At 38.0% G+C, this 21844-nt stretch overlaps 1 protein-coding gene across 7 annotated transcripts in view; it reads right to left on the minus strand.

Annotated features, from left to right (window-relative positions):
• Positions 1-21844, minus strand: part of GRM5 (glutamate metabotropic receptor 5) — a 248284-nt gene that overhangs the window by 126888 nt on the left and 99552 nt on the right. For all 7 annotated transcript variants that reach the window (XM_048294511.1, XM_048294510.1, XM_048294512.1 and 4 more), the window contains one exon: positions 10172-10421. In XM_048294511.1, the coding sequence (XP_048150468.1) occupies positions 10172-10421 (250 nt within the window). The remainder of the gene's footprint in view (positions 1-10171; positions 10422-21844) is intronic.

Below are 21844 nucleotides of genomic sequence, written 5' to 3' on the forward strand. Positions count from 1 at the left end.
CCTAATTAAAATACCGTTCCTTTAATCAATTCTGTTATTACATATTTCTAATATGAAAAGGCTCAACCAAATTCAGTTTGGGCCTTATTCCTTGAAATAAGGCTTTTTTATCTGGTCTTCTTGAAAGTAGTAGTATATTCTTGTCATGATTTTTAATGTCTTTTCAAGGCAGGAGTGGACTAAATTCCACCAGAATGAGGTTTAGTGAGTTTCGGTGCTTCATTCACCTTGTCAGTTGCCTTCAGCCTTAACCTCTGGAGAGACAATGGCTTCACTAGAAACTATCAGTTCAGCCATAGTGAGGGAGAAATGTGCTGCTGTGTGTGCTTTGTCACTTTAATAGAGTGATAGAAAAATGAATTACACCACAAGTTTACAAGTCAGAAGTTTTCATTACTCTAAGTAATACTCTTCCATAACCACTCACCACTGTTAGCGAGATGGGTTCATCTGTATAAATCTCTGTTTTGTGGGTAATGTTTTTATGTTTAGATCTTCCAGGTGTTTTAAGTACAACTAAATCATCTCACGTGTGAAGTTGCGGAAAGAATCTGCCTGCCTTTCAGAGTCCCACAGTTCCCGAATCAAAAAATGGAACACATGAAAGGAGTTGTGAAGCTGGGATAACTGGGCAATTACTATCCAAGTGGTCCAGCATTTCTTCCCCTTTATCAACTACACACTTTTCTATGATTTACCTACACAAAGGATCTCTGTAACTAAGAAACTAAGACATGGACAGAATTGAGGGCAGATTTGCTAGGAGACTGTTCCTGCAGCCCATGATCTGGAAGAGATGCTCTATGTCAGGACAGAGTTACTCGGAGCTACAAACCCTTGGGTCTTTCCCTTTCACAAATACCTTCTCTGTATACAGACGTGTGTGTGGTTTGTGTGTGTTCAGCGAGTAACTAGTCCTGGGTGTAGACTCTGGGATGATGCAGATAAATCAGAAAAAGAGAGAATTAAAAAGAAATCACAGAAAATATCGTACCCACTTGTTACAGAGAAGGACAGCAGAAAGGAAATAGATCTTAAGTGTTAATCAGTACCTTACAGCAAACCTCTATCTGTCACAGTGTTCATTCTAAAGGAGCAGAAACAAGATTGGGGTTTTTTTAATAAAGACCACTTCAGGTTCACTTAACTTCATTAATCAAAATTCTGTAGCTTTTCTAAAGATCGGAAAATCTCAAGCATAATGCTAATTTTCATCCTGTTCCAACTACCTTTAAGTTTTTCTATGAATACATACTGGATCACATTTTTAGTCTTAGTATTAATGTTTTAAAAGTTACATTTTACCATGTAGTCTACAGCAAATTGTGGAATAAAAATGCTGGGGTTTAAGATTTTAATTTATTTTTACCTCTTAAATTTATGTTTTTGAGAAGAAAGCATCTAATCTTTTCTCAGACTTGAATAGAAAATGTCTTCATTGTTCCAAGGGTATTTTTGATTCCTTTTCTTAGAATTGGAAGAGTCTTTTTCATTCTCAAAATAGGCTCGCATCAGAAAATTCTCTGTGATCACTGCCTATCACTCTCAGAAGATATATTTGAAGAGAACAGTCTTAAGTCAGCCACCCATAGGCTTCTCCCATTCTGAATTTTAATAAGCTGTGGAATACAGTAGAGCTTCTAATTCGAATATAAAGTCAGAAGTGTACATCTCTTGTGTGAGAACAGAGAGGCACCCACAAATGAACACAGTTTCCCAGCAAAGCCTCTGACTTGCTTTCAAGAACTGCAAGCACAGGTCTGTTGGCAATATGGAGTTATTTTTAAGATTGCCACACTGTCTATTTTTCAGCAGTGTAGGTCATCTCATGAATTTGTCATTTTGCAATGAAAATAAACCTTATATAATTCTTCAGGATTGTTTGACGTCTCTTTTTCTGTACTTTGCCTCGTGCCTCATTTCCACCAGGATAATAGAGATCTCATGTTATTCCAAAGTGTAAAACGTTTTCTGTTCATACTGAAAGTTGTCAAAGCAGAACGAGGGTAAGCATAAGCCTTCAAATATAGAAATTGTAGTCTTAGAAACGGTTTCCTTTGTTCCCATGTGTAGGACAAGGAGTAATGGGCTTAAAAGAATTGTAGGTTCAACATTAGGAAGAGTATAAGGAGTAGTTAAGCATAGAAAGCAGTTGCCTGAGAGGGCTGTGTAATTTTTATCTTTGAAAGATTTTAAGCAGATCTATCCAAAGATGGATCAAGCATGAATGGGTAGAGGTGAACCAGTGCAGAAGTAAAAGACTTGAAGGACATCCTGAGCCACTGTCTTTTTCTACAGTGATGAGGCACAGCTCTACTCAAATATATTAACTAACAAAGCTATCTTCCTTTGGCTGTTAATGCCAGTTGTAGGTGTGAAAGAGCAGATCCTTCAGGAAGTAAATAATTTAATTGCACACACATGATTTGTCATGTCACAAAAAGGTTAGAGGCAAGGGATGCCAGCCAGAGGGAATTTGACAGATTTGAGAGATGGACCCGTGTGAACCTCATGAAGATAAACAAGGCCAAGTGCAAGGGGCAATCCCAAGCACAAGCACAGGATGGGCAAAGAATGGATTGAGAGTAGCCCTGAGGAGAAGGACTTGAGGTTTTTGGTGGGTGAGAAGCTCAACATGACCCAACAATGTGAACTCCCAAACTTATCTTGGGCTGCATCAAAAGAAGCATGGTGAGGATGCATGAAAAAACTTATTGAGGGAAGTGATTCTCCCCCTCTACTGTGCTCTCATCTGCAAGCCCTGGAGTGTGGCTTGCAGCTCTGGGATCCCAACATAAGAAGGTTGGGGACCTGTTAGAGGGAGTCCTGAGGAGGGCCACAAAGAGGACCACAAGGGCTTTCATTACAAAGAAACCACAAATTCTCCAGGAGAACTTTGCTTGGTGTCACTTTTTGCCATTCATTTGCTGCAGACCACTCCCAGAAACAACACACTGGTTTGGTGGAGCTTTGATCTGATTGAATAGAGTATTTTCTAACGTTACGTTTTCAGATGTGTAGGAGGTGTGCTTATGTGCCAATACATGGAAATTCTTCATTGTTTGCTTGATGCCATGGTAGACATCCACCCCCACACCTCCACCACCACTCCCCACCCCAAGAAATACATATCATTCCTGAAAGAGCAAAATGAAGACGTCCTTCCAAAGAGGTGTAGAGCTTAGTCCCATCCCCCACTACCTGATCTGTATTAGTAACTGTGAAATTGGACTGCAAGATGCAATATTTATTAGAAACAGGTCAGATAGATGTCAAGAAAAAAAGCCAAATGGATTTTAAAGGCATACAAGAAAGTTTAAAAAGTCAGGCAGATTGATTTGCTCTCAGTGTATATGTTTAATATGTTTGCCTCACTTGTCTCCCTGAAATCCTCAAGCATAGCTTGTAGAGTCTGAACCATGGAAAGGAAATTATGCTTTTTTCACTCACTGCACAAACAGCCTCAATCAACACTTCACTGCTTCCATCTGCAGCAGGACACCACTGCTATTTCTCACCCTGAGGGTCTCTGAGCCATGAGGCTGCCTCAAACAGAGACCACAGAGCTCCTGTTCAAAATCAAGTGATTTTTTACCCTCTAGTTTGCTTTATTTCTAAAGACTCTGGATACAGGAGGGAAGAAAACTTTTCACTTCCCTCATCTCTTTTACAGCTCCAGAAAGCAAAGTTTTGTTTTGCTGTTAAGTTCCTGGTTTTCCAGGTATCAATGAAGATTCTGACTTAATGCTGGTATTTACAGAGCATTTAATTACTACATATACAATGATACCTGCTTTCTTGGGTTACACATTGATGCCTGAACAAGAGAACAGAGATAAATAAATGAGTGGGCAGCAGACAGTTTTCTTATAGGAAACAGCATTCAGGTGAGGCTGCACCAGACTCCTGGCTACTGTGGATTGAAGAAATAGGATCAGACTATTCATACATGTTAGGGTTGCACTATTGTACTCCAAAAGTACCTTTTCACCTGCTTATTTTGTCCCTGGAGGAGAGATCTGCACATTTATCTTGCATCTATCTTCCACAGTTTTGTCAAATGTTAGACAGTAAAAACTATTCTAGATAGAAGAATTTTGTCTGATTAATACTTCCCTGAAGCAGCACAAATAACCAAAAATTAATTTAGAGCACATTTCAGTTCTACAAAATTTCATATCCTAATTTTTTTACAAGAAATTCTTCACCAGCTGGACTTGTACAACGATAGAAAAAGGTGTGTTAACCCACACCACACAGCGTACTTTCAGGAAGGAAATCACTACATCCTCTGCAGTTAGATTTTTCTTCATCCAACAGACACTTTTTAAAATCTCACAAAAGATTTCTTATTAAACTTTTGAGAAGAACTCATTTCCCTCAGATCATCTATCTTGCTTTAATTTTCCTTCAGCTATAGTTGCCCTTTTTATTTGCTAACCAGCTTTCCTTCATATATATTGCTGAGTTTCCTATCAGCTGAATTACTTTTGGGACCCCCAGGAACAAATGCTTCTCCATATTTTATTCTCCCTCCTTATCCTCATCTCTACTACTTACCTTCTACTTAGCTCATTTGCTGCAACATCTCATAGAATCAATAACAATTTCCTCCAATCCATCTCCTCAGGAGGTAGGCAGATATCTTACTAGAAAAAGTGATTTGTGATGGAGAATGTCTGTGTTGTTCTGAGAAGAATGGGCACAGCTTCATTGGTCCTTCTTCCCTCTTGCAGAGCCTCACTTCAATTTCTTGTGATCATCACACTGCTAGAAGTGGTGTCCTGCCCTTAGCCACCTTCATCTGGGCATGCTCTGCAGCCATGGCATGCTTCAGAGGAACAGCCTGAGGCAGCCCAATGGACAGACTTTCACATATCACAGAGCAGAGTGAATCCTGAAAATGCAGGATGTGGTTCTTCATTTTTGCAAGGACATTACAGCATGTAGTCATCAAGTCCTGACTGTACTTCAAACAAGATGGAAACTCTGTGGGATGCCCTGCGGCTCTGGACGTCCCATTCCTTTGCATTCCTTTGCTATAGATACTGCAGCCAATTAATGGTTTTATATTATTTCTGTGACTCCTTGCTCAGTTAAGTATCTAAGAGTCATGTAGAGATTAAATCAGACTGATAAATTTTGGCCACATTTCTTCAGCTGGACAGCTGAAAATCAGAATCAGTACTACAGCCTAGGGACATATTTCCATCTCTGATAAATGTTTTTCTTCATTGTGTATAATTTTATCATTTAGTACAACAGAAAGTCTGGATAATCTTAATTAACTTTTTTTTTAAATCAGATATGAAAGTGAATACAGTAGTAAATCTGACACACCATATGCATACATGAACATATGAAGCAAATGGAAGTGCCAATAATTTCCTGAAGATGAGTACTGCTTGCAGGATGTTTTTTGGAAGCTGGAGACATTTAGCAAGCCTTTTTTATCTCTGTATACCTCTGCTTTCCCTTTAGAATCACAGAATCATTAAGGTTGAAAAAGACCTTAAGGATTATCAAGTCCAACTGTTCACCACTAAACCATTATCCCCAAGTGCCACATGCACACACATTTTGAACACTTCTAGAGATGGTGATTTCACCACTTCCCTGGGCAGGGAATTGTTCCAATGCTTGACCATTCCAATGCCCTTGTCCTTTCCCTTCTCTTCGTGTTTAGGTAGAAAAAACTGTCTTGCAGTTGGAATCACAAATTCTTTGCAAAATTTCTGTCTTTTGCTCTTTAGGTTCGTACAATAACTGTTTTGTAATAATAAACAAATCAACCAGAAGAAGTTCTCTTGTCTAGAGGTAAAAGACATATAGTGACTACATCCATGAATCTTAATGTTCTTCTACCCCAAAACAGAGTCTCAACTGCTGCTTGGTAACAATCCCCAACTGCTGTCACCAGCACCATGCCGAGTCCCATCCCAAAAGTGTTAGTTGATGTAAGATAAATTAATTCCAGCAAGCAAAAAGAGAATATAGTTATTCAGTGCTGTCATTGTGTTTTCTGAACCCATTTTATTTAGGACAGTAATATCCAATACTCATAATTCCTGTTGCAGCTAATAGTTTCTATTTTGTTATGAAGAATCGTGTGACCTAGCACTAAGATACTTAGTCATTCTGAGAGATGTTTTGGAATCCCTGCAGATGAAAGGCATCAAATAAAATTATCCTTGTAGAGAGTTAACACAGACATTTTGTCCAAAGACCAGAAACTAAGAGTCAAGAGGAGCAGGATGAAGGTGAGGATACCACAAGAAAGAAACTTTCAGCTATTGGGTCTGAATATTACAGAAAATGAGGAAAAGCTGAAAGTCATATACAACCAAACTGGTTATATCTACACAATTAATACTCCATAGTTACTTATGGAACCTGTTTCATAACAGATATAAAGTTATTCTTCTATGTGAATGTATTATTTATTCTCGAATAAATTTGTCTGTAAGGGTATCTCCTGGCATATGACCTGTGGATGACAGAAGCAGTGAGGACAAACAGGTGAAGCCTGGTGTCCATATCTCAATTAAGTTGAATAATGGTAAAGTTAAAATAACATTTTTTTTCACACTTGAAAGTCAGGACACTCACCTTTATATTTAAGGTTTAAGTCCAATTCTTCAAGATGCATGAGGTAAATATTTGGTGAGCATTTAAAATGTTTTCCATGAATCAAAAAGCTCTGGAATGTTACAATCATTAATGACATGCCACCTTTCATATCTGTCACAGGCAAGCAATGCAATTTCAGAAACTGCATAGTAGGTCAAGAGTGGAGCGTTTATTGAAAGATATCTTCTTTCTCCCCTTGGGGCTGTAAAAGGTAATTTATCTGCTATGCACTCTCCTTGGCCAATCCATTTTCTGTTTATCTGAGCATAAAACAGATGCTGTGAGAAATCCATAGCTTCAAAAAATCCCAATATTTTGCAAGGCTTAAGATTGAAAATATCACGGATGAATCCAAATTAAAAATGGAACAAAAAGGAAAGCTAAGAGGAAGTGGAAATGTTGATTTATTGTGGTTTCCCATAAAGCTACTGGGTGGCTTTGTGACTTTAGTTCTTTCTGCGCATTTGGAAAAGAAACAAAATAATTCTCCACTTAACAAGACGGAAGCATTTGTGGAGAAACAAAAAAGTATTCATTAGTAGATGGAGTTTTTCTTGTGAGCCCATTGCATTTCAGTGACAGGCACTCTCACTACACTTGGAATGTCCTTTTATAACCTTCTCAGTTGAATGGGCAGCCCAGAGCAACTTCAGGATCAGACAATGAATGAAAGTATAAATCTTATCCTAGTCCATTTTCCTGCATAGCCTTGCAAGAAAAATTAATTTCATGAGCCTTCTTAAATTTCAGATGTAGCTCTTTCCCCTTAGAGCACTCTGAACCATCTGTTCTTCTCAAAATCTTGCCTACTGTCTTTTCCCCCTATAAATGAGGTACAAAAAGGTCCCCAATATAATCTGCTTGTATAAGATCTGGGAAAATAGAGCTTCAAATCCCTACAGGAACTCAGGTAATCACTGGACAATGATATTATTGTCTTACACCCCATCTACATCAAGAAGCTTTCTTCCAAGTTCCCTGCTTTTTCTTTAGCTTTTTTTTCTTTTCCCTCTGCCGCAAAGCCTAGAGATAGTCCATATTGGAAGGAGAACATTTTTGTGAGAATGAACATTTTTGTGGGACATTGTCACTCCACAACTTCCCACACCCTACACATGATTCTTGCTGTGTGGCAGAAACATAAAAAACTGCTCTATAAACTAAGGGCAGCTCAAAGCCTAACAAAAGTCCTCAGTGGGTAAAACTAGCTAGTTAGTTTGGTTTTTTATTTTTCCCTGTCTTATAGCTAAGTTTGATAACAAATTGGAAACAAATCTATTGAAAAATATGGGATGCCTCAAGATCCTTGGGATCTCTGAAGTGCAGAGCCATATGGAGAGAGACTATATCTCTCCAGCTGTCCTTGTCTGATGTAGTATTTAGTGGATGGGGACATCCACTATGTCTGAGTAGCCACTTCTCAGCCATTACCTTGGGATCTCTGATAATAAATAAAAAGAATAGAAAAAAATTCCTACACTTTTCTTTTTCTTTCTTTGTAAACACTTCCAGTTCGTGTTATATTTTTCACAATTAAATTGTGTAGTTCTGCCACAGGCATGGATACACGCCAAATGGTCAGGTAGAATTAAGGATTTTTGTTTCAATTTGAAAGACTTTACAGTTTAGGCTTCTAAGAGAAGCTATCACTTTCAATTTACTCAATGGAAGTCATATACTAAATAACAACTTTCTTATAATTACTCATAATAATTCCCACTGCAGCTAGAAACCAGTATTTTTCACAAAGAAACAAAATAAAACAAACAAAACAAACAAAAACCCCAAGCAAAGTCTCAAAGGCTGTTCTCTCTAGACTCTGTTTTTTTTGAAAGAGCTAATCTGAATTGCTCCACTCCTATTCACAGTCAGCAGTTCCTGAAGTCTTTATTCATAAAAGCATCCAGAGGGCTAAATTTAGCACTGTTGTACATAAATCCCAAACAAAATCATTTATAGTTTGGAGTCTGGAGTAGTTAAGGGCCAACATATTTTCTGAAAACAATGCTTACTGGCTTCTAAATTTGGATACTGCTGCAGATAGTTGACACTTTTTTTTCTGGGGACAGAAGAAGATAGCAAACATCCTATGGGACCAGACTCAGCTAGAGATAGTGGAGGTGGCATTTGTTCCAATCTACTCTGAACAACTGAAAAGTTGGCTTTTCCACCAAAGCTAGTGATCAAGAGAGTCTGTACAAGCTCCTTTCTAGAACATAATTTCTCTGAGCTACTTGAAACACATTACAAACAAGGGTCCTAAGAAGGTCCTATTTTGTTCGATTAACTGTAGAGAGGATCCTGATGGCTACATGGAAGTGCATAAATGTTTAGGTGAATCTCACCTTGAGGATTGTGCTCCATTTAGGTGTCAGTCCAGAAATGGACCAAGCTAGTCCATGGAAGACCCTACAGATGAAATGTATGTGAAAAGAAGGGTGGAGACAGTTGCCATATATCAGAGAAAGAATTAAGGGATTGCCATCTCTAAATGCCAAAATGCAGGCTGATGCTACAGAGTAAGGGCAGAGGCAAGAGTCACTGTTTTTGCCTGTTTGTTTTCCCCTTTGCCCAAGGGGGAAGAGCAGCTGTATGCAACAGGGCAGACTGGGAACAGAGGTTGGTGTCCTCCCAGTTGGACAGACTCAGTCTCCCAGCTGTCCAAGGCAGTCCTTCAAACTTTCCCTGCAGGTCCCACCATGACTTCTGGTTTCACTGACACCATTTTACTTGTGCTCCTGTAGGGTTCATGCTTGGGGCAACACCAGGTCATCCTTCTAATAATGCACTGGAAAGGCAGTGAATCACATTAGTTGACTCCTGGTGTACTTCATTTTTTGCTCAATACATCATTTTTCCTGTCTTGTTTAGGAGTCACTTGTTGAATAAGGGGAAAATGCAAAGATCCCTTCGGGTTCACATGAATAATTTACTTCTCTGCTTATGAGCCCAGGATCTTTTCCTTCTGGGTGAACACACATTAAGTGAGTTTTCTTTTCTTCTTTTGGTAGTTAGGAAAAAACACTGATATCATTCAGCTAAGAGAAAGGATTACCTATATATTGCCCTTAGGAGAGTATGCACATCAGCACATTGGGTCAGGAAGAAAAGGTGATAGCTAGCAAACTTTGTTTTAGGAAGTTCTATTTCAGGTACACCCAGAGGCCATATCAGCAATTCTTAACACAGAATTACTGGAATGAAACACAGGTTCAGGCTGTATATGTACACTATGCATTTTAAACTGCAGTGAACAAAGCAGGTGATATAGACCAAAGATTTGTGCCCCAGCTTTCCCTTCCACAATGCTGCTAAGACTGGCCAAGCAGACTTGTGTTTGCCTGGCATGTCATGAGAATGATGTATGTCTTTGTAGCGTTTTTACTGCTGCGACACAGCTGACATTTCTTCCTATCTTTTAGATACGTACAGGTATAGGAAAGGCCATGAGTCTGTGTTTTATGTATACTTGACTGGACTGTCTTCCTTTTTCTGCCCTGCTGACTAAAACAGCTGGCTATAACTGCACAGTATTACTCACCTGCCTAGCAGCAGAAACTCTCCAGCGAGTCCCAGGCGCCTCATAGCCATCAAGAGGCCTCTCACAGTCATGCCTTCACAGAAGCAGGCAACCACTCTTGCCTTGGGCAGGTGGCTCCGAAGCTTTCGCAGCAGCTTGTCAAAGCTCTGCTCGCCAGCATTGCTGTAGATCTTGTAGGAGTGTGCAATGCAGATCCCTTCCTTGGCAGCCATATCTTTGAACGCTTCCATTCCACTTTCACCATAGTTTCCTAAAAGTAAACAGAAACACAAATGCATATATTAAAATCTGCAGTGGCTTTTCTTCTTTGGAAACATCAGACATCTTAAAGAGTATGTTACATATCTGCACAGAGATCACTGTACCAGTCTTAACAATATCACTTTAACCTTTTAATTAATCCATTTTTCAAGACAAGATCAACAAATTTTCCTAGAAAATTCACTTCTCTTCAAGTGCCTGCATCTCTGCTGAAGCCAAAGGCTTCAGCAGTTGTGTATCTCACTACCTGTGAGGATCTGGTCCAAAATATGTACAACAATGTATGTACAAATGGTAGTCTCTTCTGATTCCCTTAAACTGACTAAATGTGATCAAATGCTCTGTGATTTATTTCGGTAAGTTAAAAAATGTATGTTGAGAATTAATTTTTAAGTGTAGTATTTTAAATATATGCAAAAACAAAAATCTCATAACATCACCTAATTCATAATGCAATCTGGAAAGCAACATTTTTTTTAGTTAGAGTGAAAGGTAAAACTAATTTTGTTGAAAGAAAAATTTCTACTGGAGAGTGAATGATAAAACTGAGGATTAGCATTACATGGATCACAAGACCACAGATGAACTGAATGTGCTTTAGTGTTTTTTCTTTTTTTCTTTATTTGTTTGGTTGGTTTTGTTGGGGTTTTTTTTGGTGTGGTTTGGTTTTATTTTGTTTGGGTTTCCATAGGAGATTTTTTGTTTGTTTGTTTGCTTTGGTTTTGTTTGTTTGCTTGTTTCTTTTTGTTTGTTTTGAATTTAATTTCTACCAGTAGGAAGAACTTCATATTTTCTTTCAATCTCTTCTTTGTCTATGGGAATAAATTGGTAATAGATATTAACAGACAGACACATTTTTTTCCTTTATTCTGTCTCACCACAGAAACTTTCTTCACTGCCAGGCCTACCTAAAAGTTGCAGTGCTAAAACAGTGGAGGTACTGGTACCACTGACAGTCATCCTGACCAGGATTGTGTGTCTGGTTGCCTGTGCTCCTCCATCTGGCTGTTGAAGTCTGTTTCATGTCTCATTTAAATAAGAAGGCCTCTGAGGCAGGAAATCTTTCAAAAAAATAATGTCTTAAACCCTCAGTAATATTCCACAGAAATAAAATCGTTTAATTAATTAATAAGACGTGAGTGTTAAAGTGATGATGTTGCAAGAAAATGCTTATCCTTCACAAATTTGTTAGCTTGCAAATGGAAGAATCTGTAAGAAAAATTCTTTCTCTTACCAGCAGAATTGCAAGTGCATAGGAGCATTGACAGTGAAAATGTATGTGAAGCAGTGAGAATCAGACACAGATTTGGACTGTCACCTGGATTTTTTGACTTAGGACATAGGAGCCATGAAGCATTCCGCTTGCCCACCTGGGGAGTCATCCCTATCACTCTGGTGCAACAGCTCAGAGGCTTTGTTACACTCAGCACTGAATATGAATGTAAAAACAGTCCTCAGTTTTAGGATCTTACCATCCAAATGGTTAAAAGACACAAAGAACAGAAGACAGGAAATAACGTTATCTTCCTTTTGCATCAGGAATGCATCACCGAGACCTTGAGACCACTAAATTTCCAAATTGCACCCAACCAAAATGGCAACCTGAATGCAGGTGTCTCCACCTAAACAAACTTTCATTTTCCTCCTTGCTGTGATTAGGCCTGATGGAAACCACATTACTGTGCAAATTGTGCCTGGACAAAATGTCATTTGAGTTTTAAACTCAGTTGTTGCAGTGCTTCCTGGGAGAAGTAAATCAGGTGTCCAGTGCTTCCCCCTGTGTCATGCCCTTAGGGCAAACTGTGTTTCCTGTGGTACATGAGCATCAAGTGATTCCCATGGGATGCTGAAACAGTTCAGCTAGAGGTCAAAACCATGGTGTCTCATGAAATATGTATTATAGCTGCCAAAGTCAGTCTGAAGGAAAAACGTGTGTCAGTCATATTTAACTCCCAGCAGACCCTGAAGACTGCAAAAATAAAATTAGGCTGTTTGACATGAAATACACTACTTTGTCTAAAATTATTCTTATTTAGGTCATTCTGGATCAACATTAAATGTTCTGTTTCACTTTTTCTAACAGAAAATTAACAGGACATAGAAGCATTGTCAATCTTTGCCACAGAACATGAACATTTGAGGAAAAACTGTATATCTCAATGTGCTGACTTTGGTTGTGGTAGAGTCAATTTTCTTCACAGTGGTTAGTACAGTGTTATGTTTTGGATTTGTGCTGAACATGGGGTTGATAATATAGAGGTGTTTTTGTTGCTGCTGAGCAGGGCTTACACAGAGCCAAGGCCTTTTCTACTTTTCATGCTGTCACACTAGCGAGGAAGTTGGGGGTGCCTGGGAGGCTGGGAGGACACACAGCTGGGACAGGTGACCCCAGCTGACCAAAGGGATATTCCAGACCATGTGACATCATGTTCAGTAAATAAAGTGCAGGGAAGAAGGAGAAAGGGAGGGATGTTTGGAGTGATGGAGTTTGTCTTCCTAAATCACCATTACATGTGATGGGTCCCTGCTCTCCTGGAAATGGCTGAACACCTGCCTGTTCATAGGAAAGTGATTTAATTCCTTGTTTGCTTTGCTTGTGTGCATGGCTTTTTTCTTTACCTATTAAACTGTCTTTATCTTAAACCATGGGTTCTTTAGCTTATACCTTTCTGATTCTCTACCTGATCTTGCTAGTGGGGGAGTGAGTGAGCAGCTGCCTGGTGTTTCGCTGCTGGCTGGTGTTAAATAATGATACCCAAAGAGATTGAAATTCTGAAGATCTCATTCTCTGTCAAAAAACTCTCAGTGGAAAATTCCCAGGCAGGTCCAGCTGACTTACAGAACTGCATATCTTCTATGTTCCAAATACTGCAGTATTTGTTTGAAAGTGGTATAAGCATACAAACTGTTATCCTGAGGCTTGCTATAAACCTGAGATTAGGTTTAATTACAGTACTAAAAAAATAGCAGGTCTTTCAGTGAGCATGAAGTGCATTAGTAACTCTTTTCCAATCAAATAAAGTCTGCTCTAGCACAAACACCATGGTTTCATCAAGCATCAAGACAGGGAGATTTTATGAAACCATATAGAAAGTTATGTGTCATCCAAAATCATAGGAAACATGTTAAACTACCAGGGGTACTTAGGAAAACGTTAGGTTCTTTGGAAGAAAATTCATCCTGGCAGTCCAAATCCGAGAGTCACTGAGGTCTCCAACTGGGAAAACTACAGCTCTATGACATGAGCTCAAGGGAGCTTTGATGAAAACAGAAAGCAGCTTTGCTTCAAGACACTCATAAAAATACACCAGTGGTGCTCTTGCCTTGCTGATTAAACTCTATGCAATTAATTATTCATAGTGAATTCTCCTGTTGTGCAAGTGGTTTGATGAGGGATGTATATCTAGTATGAGCCGTACTGTGGGGATAATGAACACTCCTTGATGGAAAACAAAAATCTTTTCTGTTAAATTTCTTTGCATCACAAATTAAGAAACATTTCCTCTGGGCTCTTTCTTTCTGAATAAAACATGTATGTGCATAAACATATACATGTGGCATTGAAGGAATGAGAGCGAGAAAGCAGGTAAAGTGCATTCTGTCATTTCCTTGAGGATGAGATGTGAGGTTCACAGTGGAAGAAGATCTACAGCTTTCTGAATGGAACTGGCCTCCTCAGGGACATGATTCTTTGGTATACCTATAGCAGTACTACCAAAACTGCCACAGCAAGTTTCCAGCAACAGGGTAGTTCACACTGTCCAGCAAGGTTTATGACACAGGAAGAAGGATATAGGGACTTCAAGATTTGCTCAAATGGATGGACAATGGTGATGTCTTATGCAGTTGGTAGTTTCACTTCCAAGTGAAAATTAATTCAGAACTAAGCTGGAAACAAACCAACATTCTTCTGTGAGTCCCCTATGATGAAAGTTGCCTACATCCATGAATTTACCCATGTATCTATTTTTTTTCCACTTCTAAATTTAAAGAAAATTCCAAAGGAAATGTTAAAAATAAGGGAGGGATTTATTTATTCTTGCTTGCCTCATTCCAGTTCAGCAGAAAAGATTCCGCAAACAACACAAGCTGGAGCTCAAGTACGGTCAATTTAAATTCAGCTCCCCTTGCCCCACCAAACTCCATCTCCATTTCAGTATTTGGAAACTGGCACCTTTATACTGCAACTGGCTCTGCTAGAGGAGGTATCACAGTTTTTTAGTGGATGTTCCTGTCCTCTTGAAACTTTGTCTGTGGTGCTGTAATCAGAGCTATTAGCAGTAGATGGTTTTCATAAATGTGTCCTCTTGGCAACAAGTGGCAGCTGAGTTCTTTTAAAATACCAGCCTGGATCCTGCATGTTGCCTACCTGAAAGTCTGGCCCTAAGCCCAGTCAAAAGCTACTCCCATATGTCTCTTCATGTTGTTTTTTTTTTTTCTTAAAACCAATGATGTCATCATGCAAAAGACTTATCCCCGCTTCAGAGTTGGAATTTTGTTCAAAACTCAAGCATATGCGTCCCCACCTACAGTCTAACTATAACGATCTGTTGGTTCCACTTCCCATGAATCAGTACTAGAAACTACTAAGAAGCTTAAAAAGAACAGATTGTGCTTTTTTTCCAGATGAAGCTTAATACAGTAAAGCACATAATAATACTTCAATCTGGTAGAAAAGGGTCAGGCAAACTGCAGGTGGCTCTTGCTTCCCCTCCTGCCCAGCAATTGAGCCAATTAAACTCCCTAACCACAAACCATTAAGATCTTATGTGCATTACACAACAAAACAACATTTTAATTCTTAAAATTAGCAAAATGTACTGACATCTGCCGTATCACGTTAGAAGTTATCAATAGGAGATCAAAAGTCTCTACTGCCAAATGGAAGAACAAACTATGTTTTCTCCTGCCCAGGAATTTTTGGGATGTCATGTATGCCTTTTTGAATAAAAGAGCTGTTTCCATCAATAGCTGTACATGCAAATTGTTATCAGATAGTTCTTTGGTTTTAGAGATTTTCAGTGACCATAGATGAGCATCTATCTTTAGGAGAGATTTAAGATGTAGGATTGCTTTTGGCAGGTCACAGTGAAAATTCACAAAGCAAAAGAAGAGGAGCCTTGAGTGAAACAGAAGAAATGCATTATGTCATTCATTAGGCTGGTAATAATCCTACCTGTCACAAACCATATCTATTTACGCAGAAATGCTCTCATTATTTTTCTAGGCAAGGAAGAGCAAATCAGAATAATATTCTATGCTGTATCTGAGCCACGGAAAAGAAGTCAAATCAGGTTAAAATTTGCAGTATATGTTTTGCAAGAAGTAAAGGGAATACAGAGCTTCATCTTCCACTTCTTTCCATCTGGACCAAAAGGATGAACTTTGCCAGAAATATAAAAAGACAAGGTATAGCTTTGGTACAATTTTGAAAATGCATGTGGGAGTACTAGAGCATATTTATGAAAGGCAACACATTGGTTGATTAGCAAGATGATCTTCCTGAAAGTTGAGGATATGGGGGTGTTTCCCAAATGGAAATGTTAGAGGTGTCTTTGACTGTTACAATTCAAATTAATCATGGAAAAACACCAGTAGGACCTGCTACTACCTACTAGATATTGTCCACATTTAACTCTTGTCACTATGAGTCTTTTAAAGTACCTCACTGTTAAGAATAGGGGCATAAACCAAGTCTTTCGAGCAGCTGGAGCAACCACATGCCACTGATATAACATGATCAAAATCACAGCCTTCTGTGTAGTTATGTCTGCAAATAGAACATGACAATAGAGTGTTATTTTATTCTAAAGGGTACAAACCAAATGAAATCAAAACACATATGCCTGAAATTCTGGAGTTGTCTATGTGTGTTAAAAAAAAAAAATAAAAAGAAAACCCAACTTCTTTGCATCTCATCCAAATACTTTATTTAAATGATTTTTAAATGGGATTTACATTTCTATATTAAATATATATGTGTAAAACAATACAAATTTTTTTTAGAAGTTCATTATGAAAGCAACCCGTTAAAAACAACTTAAATGAGAATAGTTCCTCCAAATATACTCCACTTCAGTATTTCCAACCAGACTTTTTCCTTAATAATCACTAGTGGACTAGGCTGTTCCACTTCAATCATCTTGAGTACTAGATAGCAACTTCAGGACCTTTGGGTTCTTTCCTCACAAAATGTTAAATATGAAAGCCTGAATTTAATGGGAAGAAATGATAAACATGTATACACCTTTGTATGGACAGAAGGTTTCTCCAAAGAAATTGCTTCTCTAGTGAAGCAGACAGGCAACGTTGGCTGGGCTTGGAGAAACCTTCTCTCTGCCACGTTAAGCAAAGGAGTGGCACAGGGCAAAAATTCCCTCAGCGATTAAATTAAGAACGCTACCTACTCCATCCTTAAAACTGCTATACTTGCCTTCTGTAAGCACAGAAAGTCTCAAAGTGATTTGGAGGATGCAATCTAAAATCTGAGGCCTCATAGGGCGCATAACCACTGACGGCTGCAGTTAGGACTCTATCCTTAGCTCTCCATAGGATTGTGGAGAATCATGTACATCTTTTCTCAGATGTTAATCTTTTCTGTTCAAACTGAAAGCTCTTCAAACAGCATTTATCTACTGCCAAGTATCCATAAAACTCAGACCCCAAAGGGTTGCCTATGCCCCCAGTGGCTTGGTAGGTTCAGATACTACAATTCAAGATGCGTCAATATAAAGAAACATTAGTTACCATGATGTCATACGAGCTATGAAATTAATTCCATCTCCTGTGAAGAGTTTGGAGGTTATCAGTTTTCTACATTTGAAGACAGGGAATGTTTTCATAATCACAAAAATGTTTGCTAATCAAAGCCCCCCTGTCGGCATCTGTATTTCTTTTCCACGGCCTCCTTGTTTGGTACATCGTGTTACAGTATCCCCACTGCAAAACCCCCCCTTTCTTAAATCTTAAAATTCAATCTACTGAAATAATGTATAGAAATGATAATATTTGGTTTGATAATGACCATTTTATCATTTTAATATAAGATTCATATTACTTTCTGCAATGTATAGTAAAATCAAACATGTATTTTGAATCAGGTAACTATTTTTATTTCTAAAATAAATATACAAAATATATTGACATTTAAAAATAAATTTAATATGTTTAATCAGGAAATTAATTAACTCTTTTCTGTGAGGTTTTTAAGTTTCAGCTACTAGGTATTTTTTGATTAGGAGTTCTCATCCAAAGGCATTTAGACCAGCTCTATTTGTAAGGTATTTGTTTAACTAACCAAATTTTAAATCATTTTAGAGATGTAACATATAATATACCCCAAACACAACTGTACTTAATTAATTAAAACAAATCTGTTTATTATCTCCTCATCTAAGAGAGCTCATAAGTATCAGTTTGATATCAAAGTCTCTTCTCTCTCATCTTCTCTGAGCTATTTTGAAATAATAAATTAAATTCTCAAGATAATGATGACCTAGTTTCACAGTTTAATGCACCACACTTTTATTTATTTTTAAATTATCACCTCATAACTTTAAAAGAGAAACTCATTTAAACATTGCTGTTATGTGAGCAAAGGGAACAGAGTGGAAACAGCCTTCTCTGTATGCTTCCTTTGATCCCTCCTGCTAACTGGAATGTCTGCAGCTTTGTGGCCCTTGTCCACGGAGCAATGTTTGAAGTCCTACATGATGCTAATGTCTACTAGAGGATTTTAAGTCTGACAGCTCTTGCAGAAACATGCTGCCATCTCTGACTGCTCTCCTTGTTTTCAGACTGGAGAGATTAAGATTTTTCTGCTCTTTCTGTTGGGGAAATAGCTCTTTCTATCTACCTGACTCTAAGACATTTCCATTAATAAAAGAACAGTTCCTAGTGGACTCCAGAGATGCTCAACTTTTCTTTCATTTTCCTTCAGGGTTATACTTTTCATTTTTTGTTTGGTTTTCAGATAGAAATGAGAACACCTGAGATTGACAGTATTGGGCTGCAGGCTGTTTCTTCCAGAAGACAAAGGCTAAGACAGAAAGGAGAGAGCTTTGCAGTGGGAACTCTTTGATCTATGATTCGTATCCTTCATTGTGGGTGAATTCCTCAGGAGTTCAGGTGCCTGGGGTTTATTCACTGGCATTTGGACCTAGTCCCAGTTCTGGTTTAGGCTATTAATTATTATATTTCTCAAAAGAGTTGGTCCGTTCTACAAATGAACAACATTACACTTCTGTAAATTCACAAACTGGAACATAATTTCATGTAATATTAATTCTTAACTCTGTTACAGTTTGTGTCTGGTCTTCTGAAATACACACAATGTCCTATTTTGCTGATGCAGTAGGTGAGCAATACCAGAAGTCACCCGCAAAAGGAAGCATAATTCAGGGATTATTAGATTTTGAAGGCCTTTAATTAATCTTGAGTTTTCTGCTAAGTGCCTTTCTCTCTGCCCTATGTCCTCATATGTGAAATGAAGGCAAACATTTCCCTGACAGCGGTGGTGCAAGAATAAACGTTATGGAAAACTTGGATAACTGCAGTAAAAGAGCACCGTTTACATTGGTCAGACTGAATGAAACATGACAGTTTTTCCTCACAAAAACTCACTTTTTCTTTGTTGTAATAATGATCACATCATGTTTTTTGCAGCAACAATCACTGTTTGTCTAACATTTGTTTACAAAACACCTGAAATTTTCCAAGAGTAGCTGAAGATGATGGCAAGGCTACTCCAAAGACTACACCTTATTTTGACTTTAAATGATCATGCACATTCATATTCAGAACCTTCATTTGGTAAAAGAGTTAGTTTTGTGACTCTCTCAATATGAACTTGGAGAATGGAGAGGTCTACCAGGAATCCATAAATATTTAGTGTGGTAACTGGAAGGCAGGTCTGTTGATTGTACTTCCTGGGAGTGCTTGTCAAAAGAGTTTGAAGTGGGCAATATGAAATTTCTAGAGTACACTGTATAGGATGAGAAGACCTATACTGTGGGGCCAGCTACTTTCTTGCAGATGTTCTCATTTTAGGAACATGTTGGGTAATCATTGGCTCTTGGTGGATAACAAAGATTGAATCTTACAAAAATACTTCGAAAATGCATTTAAGATTGTTGGGGTAAAGGTGGATGCAGATATCATTAGAACACCATGATCCTCAGCTTTGGGATGCAGAAACTGAAGAAAGAGAAAATAGAACAGGGTGGAAGGTAAGAATATGAACTTCTTGACTGTGTGGGTGACCGAGCACTGGAACAGATTGCCCAGAGAGGGTGTGGAGCCTCCGTCGCTGCAGATAGTCAAGAACCATCTGGACACAATCCTGTGCAGTGTGCTCTGGGATGGCCCTGCTTGAGCAGATTGGACCAGATGACCCTCCTGTGATCCCTTTCTACCTTACCCATCCTGTGATTCTGTGATTTGCTGAATTTCAGACTAAGCTGCCCTATAGCAAAGGCATAATTAGTTACTAAAAATTACATAATGATTTTTGTTTTAGAAGCTCCCAACAGTAGTGGAGATTTCATGGCTACCTTGAACAATCACTGTGAAGCCAAACTAGTCTTTTCCTAAGCTTCCATCCTTCATTCTTAACCTGTTTTTCTATATTCTCTTTGAATTTGACCTTATTAAATATTTTCTATCAAACATGAGAATAGCTTCTCAAATTGGTATTTTCAGAAGCCCTCAGCAGTTTTTAAGACAACCACCACATGTCCACTTAATATTTTATTATTTTTTAAAGATTAAACAACTCCAGGATTCTAGTTTTCTTGGGAGTGATTGCAAATTAGTTTATGTTGTCCAGACAGGATAGTGTGCATTTCAAAATATGGTACTTTCTTATCTTGTACTTTGCCTGGGCAGAGTAGAATTGAAAGACTATTTCATGCCTCAAAAACTTTTTACCTCTTTGTATACTTTCAGTAGAATATTACCTTATTTAAAAGGTAATAATAATGGTAATAATAATAGTAATAATAATTAAGGATAAGGTAAGGATAGTAATATTACCTTATTTAAAAATGGAATGACACTGTTGACTGAAGTTTAAGTTGTGATCCATTTTAATTATCTAGGTCTTGTTTTCTGCAGAACTGCTTCTCAGTCAATCATTCTTCATCCAGTATTTAAGCATTAGAATATTCTGTTCTAGGAGGAGTGTCATCCAACATGGTACTCTTTACAGATTTAATAACCATACGCTGTTTATCATAAATTCAAATCACTGTCAGAAATATAATTAAAAATGGAATCAAGGAAGTTCTGTAAGAAAGACATTGAGCTTATGTCTCCTGTTAGAAAGTGAGAAATACAGTTTGAACAATGATTTATGTTCTGTTTTGCACCTAACACAGCAAATTTAGATTCATATCTACTTAGTACATGGTTTTAAGACAAAGTAACTCATTCCACTCAAATGTTCTGAACTGGATACTAGGTTGGCTTGATACGCTTTATTTTTAAGAATACATTGTCCCTTCTTTATGACACTGGAAGGAAAGGACTCATTCCTTATAGAGAATTGTTTATGTTTTGCAGAAGTGAAATATGGTTGGCTGAGCTTTTCCTCAGTTTCTCTTTCAAGAAGAGGCAGATGAGTGTAACCTCATTTCAGTTTTTTGGAAGGTTATGCACCTTATATAGGTTTTACCTAAGAAGGCACTAAAAACATAAGCAGTTATTCCAGAGTGCTGAGGTCCCCTGGAAGGACCCGGAGTAAAAGTCCTTGGGCCAAAGTGATCAGAGAACCTGAAGCTCTTTTTGACTTTTGCAACATGCTCAAGTTTGAATAAGATGGCCTCATGTGGTGTGCTAAACACTGTCATCCATCATATTAGCTTTCTCCTTAATGACCTGAAAAGGTATTTCAATGTTAATGAAATTTGCAAATGGCTCTTAACTGGACAATGCTGAGAATGCCAGCCAGGACACAGAAACATTGTAAAGTTTTCTAAAGATATTGTTGACTTGACTAGAAATTGGGCAAAAGAGACAGGTTCTCTTTGTCATAGTTAAACCAAAAATTCTGGAAAAATTATCCAAAATATTCAAAATTATTCTGTAAAACAAAACATTCCTTTCTGTAATGCAAAACCAAAATATTTTAATGATTTGCAATGTTTGTAGTCTTTTTCTTTACAGGATTTCCATTTTCTAGGAATTAAAAAAAAAATTACTTTTCCTTCAGGGCTGCAATTTAAAAAAATCAGGATATTAGAAACTGTATTCCCAACAATCTCTGATGTTAATTTTTATCTCATTCCAGAACAAACATATACTTTTAAAGGGGTAGAAAAATAGTTAATATTACATTCCATTCAGAGATATCCACAAGGCACGACTAGGTCCAAAAGGCTGTGGCAGGAGACCTTCCCTGTGCAATTTTATGAA

The sequence above is a fragment of the Corvus hawaiiensis genome, chromosome 2, assembly GCF_020740725.1.
Source record: "Corvus hawaiiensis isolate bCorHaw1 chromosome 2, bCorHaw1.pri.cur, whole genome shotgun sequence".
NCBI classification, from domain to species: Eukaryota; Metazoa; Chordata; class Aves; order Passeriformes; family Corvidae; genus Corvus; species Corvus hawaiiensis.